Source organism: Rhincodon typus, chromosome 16 (assembly GCF_021869965.1).
Source record: "Rhincodon typus isolate 14 chromosome 16, sRhiTyp1.1, whole genome shotgun sequence".
Classification (NCBI taxonomy): domain Eukaryota; kingdom Metazoa; phylum Chordata; class Chondrichthyes; order Orectolobiformes; family Rhincodontidae; genus Rhincodon; species Rhincodon typus.
In genome coordinates, this window is record NC_063347.1 from 43,639,575 (window position 1) to 43,656,142 (window position 16,568).

The window sequence follows — 16,568 nt, forward strand, 5'->3', positions numbered from 1 at the left end:
AAATATGAGGGCATAAGGCTTAACCTAGTTTGTCTTTGGATGGCAGACACCATGCAGATGAGCCATGAGTTCTAGGGGAGTACATAGTGCTCAGGTCAGGAGCAAAGCCACAGTGCTCAGGTCAGGGACCAGAGCAGGGCTGGCAGCCCAAGCTAGGAGCAGGACCCGGACCCTATGATTGCAATCCTTGCCTCTGCCAAGCAGCACACACTATTTTTAAATGATGTTTCATTATTGCTTTCCATCCAGTATTAGGCAGAGGCCAAAGATCTGCACATTTCTTTTAGCTCCTCTGGAGATAAGGCTCATACTGTCCTAATTCAAAAAAATCAAGTCTGTTAATTTTGTAACATTGTACTCATGAACACATATATTTCATATATAACAAACCATATTCATTTTTAATAGCTACATGCTTGGACTTGGTAAATCCAATTGTTTACAAGTACTCAAAATCAGAAAACATCGCCATCGGTTAATTTGATTACCAACTTAAACAAGGAGCACTCTCACGTAAAGTCAAAAGGCAGAATTTCAAGTGTAACGACAGGATTTTGCTCATGGTTTCGATTCAGTGCAATGCAAGCATATTGTTGCATTAGCCCCATGTGAAATTTGAAGCAGGCAAAAGAGCAGAAAATGGTGATGTCATCCACGTACAGGGAGGCTTTGGCCTGCAGGCCTCCCCTGCCTGGAACAGTCACCCCTCTCAGGCTCACATCCTTCGTGATGGAATTAACCAAAGGTTCCATACAACACACAAACAAGGCAAGAGAGAGTGGGCAGCCCTGCCTGACTCCAGATCTGATCGGGAAGCTTTCTGATTCCCACCTATTGATTTGAGACCACACTAATGATGTTGGTGCAGAGCAGTCAGAGCCAATTGCAGATTGTATCCCCAAGGCCCATTTTGGACAGCAAGTCCCACATGTACGTATACAATATCCTGTCAAAGGCCTTCTCCTGGTCCAGGTTAATGAGGCAGGTGTCCACCCTCCCTGTACTGCACTTAAGCTGTACTGTACTGCACTCAGGGATCATATCCCTGAGGAGCACAAAGCTCTCAGAGATCGTCCTGCCTGGTACAACACAGGTTTGGTTGGGGTGAATCACCGATCCCAGAGCAGATCTGACCCAGTTGTCGATGACCTTAGACAGAATTCTGCAGCCTGCATTCAGCAATGAGACTGATCGCCAATTTCTAATTTCCTCCCTCTCCTACTTCCGCTTGTCGATGAGTGTGACGATACTATTCCTCATGGATTCACACATACTACCTGCCACTGTCAAACACCTCCAGCATGTCCTGGCCAATCAAGTCTCACAGGGCTGAATACAACTGAAACAGAAGCTGTCGCTTCCGGGAGTTTTATTTATTTCTAAGGATTGAAGGGCCTTTGTCAGCTCATCCAGAGACAACGGCTGGTCCAGACTCTCCCGCATCCAAGACCTCCATGATACAGGACAGGAATAACTGGGAGGCTGCACTGTCTGCGGGCTTCATGTCATAAAAGGATTTGCTGATCCTCAGAATGTCAGACTGAGATGACATTACTGAGCCATCTTCTTCCTTCAGGCTGCTGAGCACAGGCCTCTCCTTGTACACCATCTGGAAGAAGAAACGCGAGCACGTCTCATCCTGCTCCATGGTGCAGACCCTGGCTTGGAAGATTATCTTGGAAGCTTCTGAGGCAAACAGCGAGGCTTGCTAGCTCTTCACCTCCTGCAGATCCTCGCTGACATTGTTCCCCATCGTCTGCAGCAGGAACAGGTTCTACATGGTTTTCTCGAGTTTGGGCAGTTTTCTGCGCCTCAGTCTCATCCTTCTGAACATCTTTGACGAGAAAGAACCTCTTGCCCTGATCTGGTGTCATTTGGGCAGGAACGAAGAAAGGAGGATCTGGCTCCGAGTCCAACTGAGGGACTGTCGGGCTCTGCTCCTGATTTGGTGTGTTGCTGTTGCTGGTTGTCCAGAGCTGTGGTGCAGTGGGTAACCCATGGCTCCGATGGCTGGGGATTGGGCTTCACTGAGCCCCTTGGGATGTCTGGCATTTCCGGGTTGAGAGATGGTGCTCCTCTCCTTGTCCCCCGTGGTGCTGTGCCTCTTGTTTTGTTAGTGGCCATCTCTCTGCACATCATCATCATCGGAAAAGCTGCTGTTGTGTCCATCATGCAACTGCCTCTTTCCATTTTGCTGTGGGCCTGTGGGGGCCTGACGCATTTTACTTTGGAAGTTGTTTCTTACCACTATCCACTCCCCTGCCCCATTCATTTCCTCTTCCTCCATCGACTCTGTCCAAATGGAGTTGGCTCAGTTGCTGTGCCTCTGCGCTGGCTACCTTTTCCTCCTCTCTCGCCTGACCCTTCTTCCAGGTGCCCCTCATTTCAGTCTTCTTGCTGGAGGGTGACAGCTGCAGTGGTAGCGAGATGGAAACGGACTATCAGTGGTGGATAAGAAATGGGATCTGAAGCTCAGTGTTAAGCAAAGGTTGAGGCTGATTATCTCTAGGTTCAGGTGACAACAGAAATCAACATGGAGTCTGAGCCAGAAACAAAGCTGCAGACCCTTGCTAAAAGTCAGTTAGATGGCTTTAGTTTTCTCAAAGTGGACTTCAATGAGATTTTTGCTCATTTCATAATCAATGTAGCTAAACAACTCAACATCCCTAAAGTTGTCAAGCAGTTGACAATGGCAACAAAGAGAACAAGTTGCAGACTTACGATTGAGATTACCAAAAGACAGTGTGCAATTAAGGTAAAGAGCCAAGGATGTCTGAAGCCTTCTAACATTGAACAGGCAGGGGTGGGAGTAAAAGCTATTACTGGAAATGCACTGAGATGGGGAGGAATGGAAACAAGATGTGATAATTTGATTGAGGTTTAACATGGAAGAGAAACGGTTTTACTTTATAGAAAGCTATACATTAAGGGTGCATTGTTTTAAGCATCCCTTTAAAAAAATCACAAGTATCCTGGTAAACATATTTAAACCTCTTGAATAATTGCATTTACAGTAGGATGGATTATTTGTCCCTTTAAAATGCTACTGGAAACGAAAAGAAAATCATGAAGGGGCACAGTGGCTCAGTGGTTAGCACTGCTGCCTCATAGTACCAAGGACCGTGTTCAATTTCAACCTCAAGCGACGGTCTGTGTGGAGTTTACTCATTCTCCCCATGTCTGTGTGGGGTTGCAGTCCAAAGTTGTGCAGGTTAGGTGAGTTGGCCATGCTAAATTGCCCATTGTGTCCAGGGAATTTGTAGGCCAGTTGGGTTAGACGTGGGAAATGCAGGGGTAGGGGAATGGGTCTGGATCAGATGCTCTTCAGACAGGCAATGTGGACTTGTTGGGCCGAATGGCCTGTTTCCACACTGTAGGGGCTCTAAAAATGTTGCATTTAATTTGTAGGTAAACAGCGCAGAAATAACAAAGGAAAGGTGAGGTACTGATATTCAAGTGAACATAAAAACCAAGGCTGGTGCAAATTATGTAAAACAATATAAGAAGACATCATAAGTTTTGTTCTGTTGACCAACTTGCTGTTGCAACACACTGATAAACTGATAAGTGATTGCACAAATAGGCTGAGTGTGTGCAGGAATAATAGCTTTTCTTAATTGTTAGGTTCCAATATATTTCAAATTTGAAAACAAAATGCTGATTGGCATCTGTGTGCAATTGCTTGAGTAATGGAATGGAAAGTTTTCAATTTTTTTTTCCCCTTGCTACAACTATAAAGTTTCTAAATTGTTTGGAATCCCTTGTTACCATATTTTAAAAAAACTAAGTTTCACAGCGTGTAAGTCTATAATCCAGTGGTTTGCACTCAATACTGTATACATCATACAATGAACCTTCTCATACTACATAGGTCGGAGCAGCAGTGGTCCATTATAATTGTCCTCAGGCACGGAAAGGAAACATGGGCAGAATTCCTGCTACAAATTTTTCCTCAAGACGTCAATTATTGAAACCCAGCTGAAAAAGGTTCCCTACTGTTATATTTAGGTTCATTAAGGGATAACACATACAGAAGCAAATGAGGCGATCCTTGTGACAGCAAAGTTGACAATGGAAAAGAGAAACCCCTCGATTCCAATGTCAAATCCCACACCCGAGCAATGAATATATTACAAACACGGTCAGAAATGGAAAATAAGTCAAAAACATGAATGCACAACAGCCATCGTAAACACATGCTGCACATGAGGGATCAGTAGTTTAGCGGCTATGAACCAGCTGCTACTGACTCACTCATATTACATGGGTACCAACTCTGTTTACTTTCTGTAAACCATTGGTAAGCAGGTCATTATTCTCCATAAATACACACAATGAGCAATAAAATGGAATAGAAAACTTAACTCAATCAGCTGTGAAGATTGAGGTATCATCTTTTTCAAAGCAAACTGACATAACTTAGTACATTTATCAATTTTGCCCCTATCCATGGTCTATTTTCACATTCTAAGTATTAACTATCAGTTAAGTGTGTTACAATAAATAATTGCACGCTGGTGAAAATGTGTAAATCACAACATAGAGAGAAAAATGCAATTAGAATATAAGCATATAATATCAAAGAAAATAATGTGATATCATGTTACTTAACTGATAAAAATTATCAAGAAATCAATCGAAAGGCAACTTCATCTGAGAAAGAATCATAAAAGCTTATGGCCCAGCAAAAGAAAGTGCAGAAGGAGAAAGAAATTTACATCCACACTTTACAAACTGTAAACCCCTTCATAAGAAAGCTTATCAAAAACATTAAATCCGGAATCACTGACAGCAGAGACTGCTGAAAAAAAAATCATAATTACTCAATTTACAAGATCAGCAGGGATTCAATTATTTCCCACTGTGACGAACAGACGCTATCTCAAACATAGCAATTCTACAACTGTAATTCACAACAGAAAATGTGAAAGAGTACACTTCCACAGAGCTGAAGTAAAGGCAACCAAGTCTTGTGGCATATTTTGTAATGATCTTGAGCAGTGCATTTTCACCTTAGTTGCACAAAGAAATCATGCTGTTTTTTTCCTGATTTGCCTCATCACTCTCTGCTAGACCTTGAAATAAAATTCAATTATTCAGCATCAGACAAGTTGCCAGTACTCTTAAAACCACAGCACAACAAATATCTAATTCTAGAGGGAACTACATGACATTCATTAAAATGACCACGCTAGAAAATACACATCATTGTAAAGGATAGTAATAGGAAGTTTTACTAAAGCATGCAGATGGAAAAATGTTGGTCCATATCCTGAAAAACCCTAACTTACTGCCTCATTGCCACAGAGTGAAAGAAATAAACAGTATCATCTTCCTGCCCTTAAACATGATAGGAAGGGAGAGAGGTACATTATACTAATGCTCACCAGGCAACTTTACCTTCCAACTTAAATCACGTTTTCAGCAGCTCTTCAAAGAGTAACTTCCACATACCTCCAGAATCCGGTCTTGAGTCTGTAATCCCCCTTCTTTGTCTGCTGGCCCGTTCTCCACTACTTTTGACACAAAAATCCCCTCACACGCTGCACCCTCTTGATTTTCCTTCAAAATGTGGTGAAAGCAAAAAAAAACACAAAATTAGTATTTGAAGCGTGCAATTTGAAACAGAATTGATGTGAAGACATGAATAGGAGGAGATGCCAAACTCAAATGGCAAATGGGAGCCAATGGAACAGGCAAAGGCCTGACAGTATTTTCTCCAGTAGCAATGGCTGAAGTGATGACAACAGCTGTGAACTGACGTGGGTTAGCTTCCAGCTGGGTATTTTACCTGATGTGGAAATTCCTATGTTATTGTCCACAACGTAAATTGGATATTCTGGCATTGAAGAATCCAACAGACACTTACGGCAGCTAGCCATTATATGCAAATGTGACATTCACAGGCACATATGTTTCACGGTTAACATCAAGCTAAGAAATTACAATGGAACATCATGCTTCTTATAACATGTCATTATTCATGTGATCCAGAGATCATTACACACTCAGGTCACATGCTATGATGCAGTGATGACATCATAACCATGTCTCTTAAAAGTATACTGACCATAAAGGTAAAAGTTTATCCCAAACACGTATACGTGGTTGGACACAGGCACAATGTGCCAATTTGATAATTATACAAACAGATAAAATAGAGTTTACAAGACTAACACTTCAAATATCAGTCATGCTTTGGAGATCTGACAGTTCATCCTGAACGGGTGATCATACATCCACCTGGAAAGATATGAAAGGTAGCTTCCTTATCTGATAAATTAGTTGTTTTGCTGTGGAATTTTGGCACTCAACATCACCGTACAATCAGTGTCATCAGAGAATTCTCCTTTACTGTCTTTGTGCACTGTCTTTGACGGGTGTGCTGCATATTGGTCTGAGCTGGCTTCTTTTCTTTCACAATATAGCATCATGATCAATAAAGACTTTATATGATTTGGGCTGGTGGTATATTTTAGAAACCTTAGCTAGTATCCAGGAATGTGAATTTGTATTTCAAAGTCAAACTGTCAGCCCAGTGCACCTTTTTCATAATTCTCTACCTCCTCATTTGTTATGTATTGCTTTCATTCTCCTCGATCTTTGAACGGGAATGTCCTATGTCTTCGAACAATTCGACAATTAAATGCTGGGCAAGGACTCTTGCACTTGCCTCCGAGCATAAGTTGTGCTGGGGTTAGTGATTCCTGCTCATCTGGTGCTGCATGAAAAAGTAGCAATGCAAAGGGCAAATTTTGCTTTGTCACTTAAAACTTAATGATCATTGGATAGTAAATACTGTCCAATCATTCTGCTGACCCACATGAGTGTGGGTAGTGAGGTGGTAAGGTGATAATGGGTCACTTACAATTAGTGTACACGTATCAAAATGGTTTGTTTGGAGTATTGCCGTCCACTGTCAGGTATTACCTGATCCAGGAGACAGAATAAACAGAAAATAATGCTCACCACGTCAGTCACGTTCATTGTGTTGTTAAGTGGGTCGAACAATGTGAAACGTGGAGAATTAATGCATCACAAGGATGTAATTTGCCTGGGCATTGGGTAAAGGTCTGTTGCGAATTTCATCCAAGAAGGAGATGGAACAGTGTGTGAATGCAGGGACTCCATTTACTGCTGCGGCTGATACCTCTAACTTGCCTCATAGGCGGTTACAAATCATTAAATATCCTCATTCATCTCTGGCTTGTACACAGATAAATGTGCAAGCTATCTTGAGCATTCGATACCCCAGTGTAATAGGGACATGATATCTTGACATGATTCTTTCGGTACGAAGACTCATTTGCCCTTGAAAATGGTACTATCCAAACGGTGTTCTAAATGTTCTTGGGATTCTTCTGCTAAATAGACAGACCAGTATCAATGTTTCACATCCAGTTTTGGAAAGAATCTTGTGCAAGAAAATTTAATTCTTCCAGCTTCATGACCTTGTGTGGATACCTTTAAGTGAAAGGTTGACGTACCTTGGATCTAGGCATATTCATATGGTGCCATCTTTCATTAAAACACGTATGATGGAACACAGCAATCTGTGTGCTGTGCACCCTTTCACATTATACCATTTTGTTCCATCTTTAAATTTCCACTGGAAGGTTTGCATGAATGTAAATGCTGAACTACCTTGGAAGACAAATAAATGGGGTTGCATCACCCTTAAAATGCAATACAGCATGTGCGAGCTATCTCGAGCATTCAATACCCAGTGTAATACGGTCACGATATCCTGACATGATTCTTTCAGTATTAGGACTCATTTGCCCTTAAAAGAGGGCTTTGTGTGGTATAACAAGTTTGTCGCTGTGTTGCCAAGATGAATGAATCTTTCAGGTACTTATTACAGTCATGCCATCTCTCGATAATGATCTTCTGCAACTTTTGCAGTTCTCACCTTGCATGGTTGCCAACTGCAAAAATGTAACACGTCAAAGGTGAGAACATCTTCAGCTTCATAATCTAGAGCATCAACGTGTTGATCATGAGGAATATTTTGGTCCTTGTGTGGGTTGGGTAATTTGCTCAGCATGTTAGGCATAATGCTCCTGTTACCCAACTTATATCTCACTTAAAAGTTATATCTTTGCACCGTAATGTGCAGGTACTATAAACATGGTTGTGCCTCATTTATGGTTTAAGGCAGATCACGTCTACTGGCTTATGATCTGTTCCAATAATGAATTTCTTGCTAAAGAAATGTCTTGAACTCTACATTGGAATAGTTGCCTTGAGCAGATCACAGGTTATCCAAAAGAAGAGCAATAGTTTTATCGTCTTGCAAAAGACATGTGCGTAGGCCTTTTTAATATTCCTTCACCTTGAGAATTATCATTCTGCAGCAGGCAAGATTTTGCTGACAGGACATGTTTGAAAGAACTAAAGACATATTAGTCATTTTTCCACTTGTAGAGGACATCCTTCTTGAGTAGGTCTCTCAGCAGAGATACCTCGTCCACGAAACTGGGAATATATGGTGAGAATACATAACTCGAGGCAGCATCACAGATCTTCCTTAATCTGCAGGGTTGGCATTTGTTTTACATCCTTCGTCTTACCACAAATCAAGACAGACGCCATTGGCATAGCACACAGACCTGGAGAAGTACGTCTGGCTAAAACTGACCACCATTTTGTGCTGTTAACTGATTAATCTTGCCATTACGCTGCTGTCATTTGTAGGTGAAGGTTGTGATCATACTCTGTCTTCGTCTTGCCCATGATCACAATATCATCAGCTACCAAACATAACCAGGTATATTTTCAACAATGCTTTCTACGCACTGCAAAAACATGTCTTAACAAACTGAGAACCTAAATGGTAACTGATGAAAATAGTACTATCCAAATAGTGTCTGAAATGTCATAGGCTCTTGGGATTCTTCTGCTAAATGGACAGGCCAGTATCAATGCTTCACATCTAGCTTTGGAAAGAACCTTGCTCAAGAAAATTTAGCTCTTCCAGCTTCGTTATCTTGCATGGACACCTTTAAGTGAAAGGTTGACATGTCTTGGATCTAGACAGATTCATATAGTGCCAGCTTTCTTTAAGATGCATTAAGATGGAGCAACAGCAATTTGTGTGCTGGGCACTCCTTTACATTATACCATTTTGTTCCATCTTTGAAGTTCCACTTGAAGGTTTTCCTGAATGTAAATGCTGAACGACCTTGGAAGATCAATAAATGGGGTTACATAACCCTTAAAATGCAATAAGGCATTACCCTTAAAATTAGCAAACAGTTCAATCCTTCCGGGTACAAGTGTATGAGGTCGTTGATTGATTTGATGGTATGGTCTATTCCACTGCTGTGTGTGATTTGAATCTCATCACCTGTGACTACACTGAAATCCACTGTGCTGGTAGTCCCTCCACTGTTATATCATTGATGTTTACCAGATAGAAGATTTCAGGGAGCCAAGATGAACTTGCATACTGGCACTAGAGTTTGATTCTGTAAGTTCAGAAAGTCATGCTCTGAATATGGAAATATTTAAAGCTGTTGACCAGTTGGCCTTCAATTAGCTTTCCAAATATCTAACGCTAACACATTGTAGCTTTCTTTATAGAGTTTGCCTCCATCAGGTTATTTTATCTGATGTAGCAATGCTTATGTTATCTCCATGACATAATTAACTAGGCATGGATATCATGGTGTTGATGAAACCAATGGATACTTATTACAGCTGGCTATTAACATACAAACAGTATATTCACAGGCACATGGGTGTCTGGGCTAACATCAAGTGATTAAATTACAACATAACCTTTTGAAGCATGTATGGTTCAAATGATCAAGTTAAGAGGAAGTCAGAGGTCTTCATGCTCTCACATCACATATTATGATGCATTGATGACATCGTGAACATAGATCTTAAGGTATCCTGACATACTATATCTCTTAAAGACTCTGAGACAAAACACAACAGCAACAACTAGGATCAGAAAGGAAGAAAGTTTGGCATTTATATTGCACTTTTCCCACAACCAAATATCTCAAAATTACTTTAAAGCCAATAAGATATTTTCGATGGAGAGTCACTATTGTAACGTTGGAAACAGGACAGCCGATTTACACACAGCAATATATAATAACAATAAACTGATAATGAGGAGATCGTTTGTTATTCTAACCTTAATTGAGCAATAAATAAGGCCAGGACAGCCAAAAAATCTCCCTCGCTCTTTAAAATAATGCCATGGATTATTTTACATCTGTCACAGGAAGCAGATGGGAAGTCAGTTTAAAAACACAGCCAAAAATTTCAACCTTGACTCTTGTATGGTCAAAATCCTGGAATAGTGACTCACAGCCAGAATGGTACCAATTGAGCCACAGCTGACAAAGGTACATTTTAATTATTCTAACCTACCGCTTCCTTGTGAAAAATTGCAGGAGCTGCCACAAGTATTTCATTTGCATCATGAATGTGAACCATAAATATATTGTTTGAGCTCTGTTGTGGAAACTAATTCAATGCAGTGAAAAGAACATGTTCAGTTCTTCTGCAAGGAATGTCACAGAGATCAGATGCTCTTAAAATCTTATTGCTGAACCCTGAGCACAACCATTGTTCCACATTCCAACAGGGAGACACATTTTGAAAATACTGCTCAATCATCTTGAATTATAACAGGGTTGTATGAAGATACATACCGCACAAGGTCTGCCACCAATAATATTAAATCCCAGGGAACCCGAGTCCCGCTGCATGATGATGGTCAGTGTTTCTCCTCCCTAGAAACAGATTGCAAGTGTTAGACAGTCGAGCTGAGAACAACTGATTTAGCAATTAGCTACGAATTGGCATAATAGGCTGAAGTAGGAAATATAATTTAGATGAAAGAACTTTGTAAACCAGTTCACCAACCAAAAAACTGGAATCACACACAAGATATGTTAACAACTTCTGGGGGTCAAAACACTTGGAAAAATTGAATCGAGACTGACCTTGCAGTGTTTGATGGCACAAATACCACTCTAACATGCAATCTTCCTCCAACCTCACACTGCACACAGTGGTGTGGTGGGGGTCTGGGGATTTATCCTGGGCTATTTATTTCTAGTCTTTAGTTCTAAGATGATGTTTTGTTCAAAGAAACCTCAAAAGCACTGGACATTTTGTTCTGCCATTATAAACAAGTTGAAAATTCAGTTATTTGTATGACAAGCATAACTGGGAGAAGTGGGGTGCAAAACTATTCAGCTATCATTCAATTTGGTATAAAAGGTTTGATGTGGCTGCAAAATATCCTCGACCTCCATGTTAGGCTAAACTAAGTATAGACTTAAAGAACCGTTCTCATCTCAAAACAGCATCCTAGTCCAAAATATACAAATCTGCAGTGGGAACCTCAAAATGTTTGAGGGAAAGTTGTGTCGTTGACCATTTCACAGAACAAGTTTAAATTGTTTCCTTTTCATAAAGTCGTATATGCAAATATATTTAAACCGAGGAACTGTGGCTCTAACTGGAATTTGTACAGCTAGATGTGTGTGGTTGTGTTAACTGATTCTGCATGTTGTCCAACTTGCAGTTGTCTGTGTGTGATGTGTCACAAATGTTTGCTGGTGTGCCCATGTCTGTATGTGAATTGCATAACTGTCTTTACTGCCCATCACCAGCTGTTTCTGTCTGTGTATGTCTGTCTGTCCTGACTCACCTGTTAGGAAGAGAGATAACAGGCCTGAAACGTCAGCTTTCCTACTCCTTCTCCTACTCCTATGATGCTGCTTGGCCTGCTGTGTTCATCCAGCTCTACACCTTGTTATCTCAGATTCTCCAGCATCTGCAGTTCCTACTATCACCTGTTAGGAACCTGTGTTAGGAACACAGCCAGCCAGCACTGGAGATATCCACACCGCTGTATGTATGTATCTCTTCTGCAACCTCTCGCACTTTGTCCATCCCTCCATTTCTTTCTGTGTCTACCTCCTGTCTGTCTCTCTCTCTCTGTCCAGCCTTTCCTCGTCTATCTACTCTATCCTTTCTTTCTCTCTCTCCGTCCATCTGTTACCCACTTGCTTCATTGCGTTCTCTTCTGCCATCCCCTTTACCCCCTCTCCCTCCCTCTCTCTCTCTCTGACACCCAGCCTCTTCCTTTTTATAACTCCCCTTCTCTAAATCCCCTCTCTGGTTCTCTCTGTCTGCTCACTCCCCCACCCATGCCACCCCACCATTTTTTCACTCTCTGTTCACAATGCCTTTCCACCGAGTGGCACAATGGTTCAGTGGTTAGCACTACTGCCTCACAGCACCAGGGACCCAGTTTGACTCTAGCACTGGGTGACTGCATGTTCTCCCCGTGTCTGTATGGGTTTTCACCAGATGCTCCAGTTTCCTCCCATCGTCCAGGGATATGCATATTAGGTGGATTGGCCATGCTAAATTGCCGCATCGTGGGCAGGTTAGGTGGATTAGCCAAGGTAAATGTGGGATTAGAGGGACAGGGCAGCGGGACTGGGTTTCAGTAGGATGCTCTTTGGAGGTTTGGTCTTGACTTGATGGGCCGAGTGGCGTCTTTCCACACTGTAGTGATTCTATGATCTCTCATTCTATCTGAGCTATCCACTCAGTCCCTGGTTTGTATCTTCCTGTTTGTTGCCAAAGTATTTTCTCAGGTGACATTCCTGGTATCAGTCTGCTGCGACCTCATGTTGATTTTTTTGCGTGCAATCGTCACATCTTCATCTCATTAAACATGAAACTGGCCTCACTGGTGACCATTGAGTAGCTGGAGAGGCAGAAGTGCTTGCTGCTGCCGGGGCTTCATTCTGCTGTACACCATTTTTAAAGCCTAGCTTCAAACCACTCACGAGCTGCAAACAAGGAACTGGCCTTTGGACTTCACACTGTGGTATTTCAGTGTTAGCCCTAAGGAAATGACCGAAGAAAGGTAAATAGCTTCACAGTTTGGTGACAAGGACCCAAGGTGCTGGTAGATAGTGTACGGAAAACAAGAACACTGCTTTTTCCTGCTAACCAGCAAAAGCAGTCACGCTAACAGACTCCGTGTGCTTGGACTCATGTAGTAGCCCAGGTCAGTATCCAACTGAAACGCAACATACTGCAGTGCAAACAGAAGGTTAATGGTCCTCTGTGCTCCACCACGGTAACTTCTACCATTTTCTCTCTGCTACCTCACACTCACAGGGCCAGCACTCACTCAAACTCTCCCGCTGCACACCTCTCTTCAAGGTTCATGGACTGCAACTGTCACTATCGCATGCATCATGTCCATTTAAAATTTCTCACTCACCTCATACTCCAAACTACTAACTCTTACTGCACTCTACACTTCCTAATCACAGCTTAGCTCCTGTCCTGTTCCTTCACTAGTAACTGATCTGTCATCCATTGTCATCATCGTCAGTCCCATTCTTTCTCACCATTCCCCTCTGTCAGCATTCCCACCCACTTGCCCCCTTTCTCACACCATTTCCAGCTTTGTCTCTCCCCCATAGTTGCCCCTTTCTCTCTCCTTCACCCTGGCCCTCATTCCTTTCACTCTCTCCACCTCCCCTCACCTCTCACTTTTTTCCTGTCTATTTCACCATAATTAACTGACTCCTTTCTCTCTTCTTCTCCCTCTGTCCCTTGCCATCACTATTATACACTCTCCGCCTCTCAGTATTCTCTTCTCCCACTGTCACCCTCTCCCTCATCCCTCATCTCTCACCCTGTTCCCTTTTTTCTTTTGATTCATTACCACCTTGCGTTCCTCTTGTTTCTCTCTGTGTCTTGCTTCATCCCTCCAGTTTCTCTCTCTTGCTCCATTCCTACTTTCTTACCCATTCCAATCCTCTATTTTTCCCTCTCCTTTCCTCTGTGATCCCCCATTTCTTCCTCTCTCTCTTCCTGATCTCCCATTTCTCCCTCACAGATTCCCCATTTCTCCCTCTCTTGCTCCATCTCTCTGAGTTTTCTCTCTTACTCCATCTATCATATCATTTCACTCACTCTTTCTCCTGCTCACTCCACATTTTATCTCTTGTTCTAGCCCCTGGGTCTCTGTCCTGTTTCTCCCTTGCTTCATTCCTAATGACTCCACTGTACTACCTCCTCTCCCTCCCTTGCCATCTATCTCATTCCCCTCAACCCTCCCTTTCCTGGCTACTCCATCCCCTTGCTCCATACCAACATCACTCCCTCCATTCCCCTGGCCCCTCTCACTCTCTCCCTCCACACCTCCATAGGCTAGTCTCTCCCTTCCTCTATCCCCTCCCTTCCCCACCGCCACACCCTCCTCCCACTAACTTCCCCCTTCACTCTCCACCTACTCCCTCTTTCTCCTCTAGCCCCTTCTCTTTCCTCCACACTCACTTCTCTCTGCCCCTCCAATAACCTGGTCCCTCCCTTCTCCCTCACCGAGTGCCCCTTTCCCTAGCTCTCCCTTACGCACCCACTTCCCTTTCCCACCACTTACCCCTCTTCCATCGATCTATCTCTCTACCCACCTTCTTTCTCCCATACTCCGACACCAACCTCACCCTCCCATCAACTTTTCCCTATGCCTGTCTCCCATTCTGACCTCTCTCTCCCTTTCACTGACCCTCACCATGTCTCACACAGTGAATGAGCGAGTCAGTCCCAGCCCATGGAACTGAAGCAGGACCCAAGAAAAGGCACTCACGCTGCACGGAGCGGGGCTGTTCTTAGTCAGGGAGCGGATCCTGGCGCTGTACTCGGTGAATTTCTTCTGGTATCGGAGGGCTGCCATCTGGAGCTCACTCTGCAGGGCTGACAGCTGGGAGAGCAGCGACTTCTCGCGTTTGCCGGCTCTCACTGCCTGCTTCCTGAGCTGGCGCTGCACACCGGTGAGCTGAGCTTGCAGTGCCTGGCCGTGCGCTTTCAGAGCCTGCACGCAGCAGTGGGAGCCGAGCCGGAGCTCCCTGTGCACCAGCACCAAGCCGCAGCCTTGCTGGCACACACCGACCGCCCGCTGCTCGCAGCTCTCCCGCATGTGAGCGTCCATGTCCCGCAGGCTCAGCGCCTGGCCGCAGCCCGGGTTCCTGCACTCAGCCGGCGTGTACTCGCACATCTCGGCGTGCTCGGCCAAATGCTGCAGCCTCAGCACCTTGGCGCAGCCCCGCTCCCAGTTACCGCAGCGGATCTCCAGCTTGAGGATGAGGTTCCTGAGCGGCAGGACGTGGTTGAGCTCCCGGGGGCCGAGCCTGCGGCACTGCACCGGGCAGCTGCCCCTCTGCACCACCCAGGGCAACACGCAGCCGGCGCAGAAGACGTGCCCGCACGGAGTGGCCAGCGGATCCTCCAGCACTTTATTGCACAGGTTGCACTTGAAGTCAGGATCCACGTCCTCACTGAAACGCTCGGGGTCGAATCCCATTTTCTGGTTTTGGATGCACCTCCCCAGCCTGCACCTCCTGGGCTTTCGGACACGAATGAGTTGTTTATTTTGTTTCCAGCCCCCACCACCCCCCTCCTCTCTCTCTCTCTCTCCCCCTTCACGTCCAAAGGTGCAGGAGCGTACTGTCCCTCGGTGCCTGGGGCTGTTCACTCCTCACTGGAGAGGAACAGCTCGCCCGAGACTTCCTAGAACAGGGTGTCCAAGCACCGCCCTCTCCGCCTTCCTTATCCAAGAGGGACAAAACTGCCTCTCCACCCCCCCCCCCCCCCCCCCACCCCCCCACACACATACACACACACACACACACACACACTCGGTCGAGGTCAGTCTTTGCTCCCGGTGCTTTACTTACTTCGAGTCGTTCAACTTTAGCGTTATGTTGTAACCTATAACCTTCTCCAGGCAGTGAGAACGTCTCGCTGTGGGATGGTGCCTTGGAACTTCTAGTTGTTTCGTTTCGCAATACAAATTGATTCAGAGTTTTGTTTGTTTTGTTTTCAATCGGACTGTAATTTCCCCAGCCATCTCTTTATGGCTGTCTCCTCGATGCTGGGTTGGAATTTCGAATTAGTCTTGATCGGGATTTGTAAAAAGTAGCTAGACTGTGCATAAGTTTATAACATCCAGTTACACGTCCACAGCTAAAACATATCCCTTTGCGGTATTGCTGGAGACGAGATGATGCGTGCTAATGTGATAATACCCCTCATTCTGAATGAATGTGCAGTTACCCTTCTCCCAGCAGCTTTTTAATCCCCCCCCCCTCCAATACCATGTGAGCAGCGAGCAGCAACAACTCCGAAACTATCCCGATCCCACCAATTAATGGTCAGTCACACACTTCACAATCTTCAACAAAAAAAAACATCCCGTAGTGAAATGAAAGAGATGCGAGCTGCTGCCTATGGACTGTCAACGTGATTCTTATTCTCATTAAATCTCCCGCCGACATTACGGAGAGAAATCCACGAACCGCAGGGGCAGCACGGCCAAAAGAAACTGAGATCCCATAAAGGGAAAAGTGGGAGCTGGGAGTGAATGGAGGAGAGAGCAGAGTGGGAGGTGGGAGTGAATGGAGAAGAGAGCAAAGTGGGAGGTGGGAGTGAATGGAGAGCAGACTGGGAGGCAGGAGTGATTGGAGAAGAGAGCAGAGTGGGAGGCGGGAGTGAATGGAGAAGAGAGC

At 44.2% G+C, this 16,568-nt stretch overlaps 1 protein-coding gene across 3 annotated transcripts in view; it reads right to left on the reverse strand.

The window, feature by feature from the left end:
• Positions 1-15,841, reverse strand: part of LOC109933178 (E3 ubiquitin-protein ligase PDZRN3-like) — a 278,746-nt gene extending 262,905 nt beyond the window's left edge. Inside the window, exons 1-3 of one of the 3 annotated variants that reach the window (XM_048606745.1) lie at positions 15,738-15,841; positions 10,674-10,754; positions 5,455-5,562 (exon numbers count right to left, since the gene is read on the reverse strand). In XM_048606745.1, the coding sequence (XP_048462702.1) occupies positions 5,455-5,562; positions 10,674-10,730 (165 nt within the window). In that variant the 5' untranslated portion in view covers positions 10,731-10,754; positions 15,738-15,841. Of the gene's footprint in view, positions 1-5,454; positions 5,563-10,673; positions 10,755-14,443; positions 14,486-14,650; positions 15,429-15,737 lie in introns of those variants that run through there. The other 2 variants (XM_048606744.1, XM_048606746.1) reach the window with 2 other exon arrangements.
• Positions 15,842-16,568: the final 727 nt, after the last annotated feature.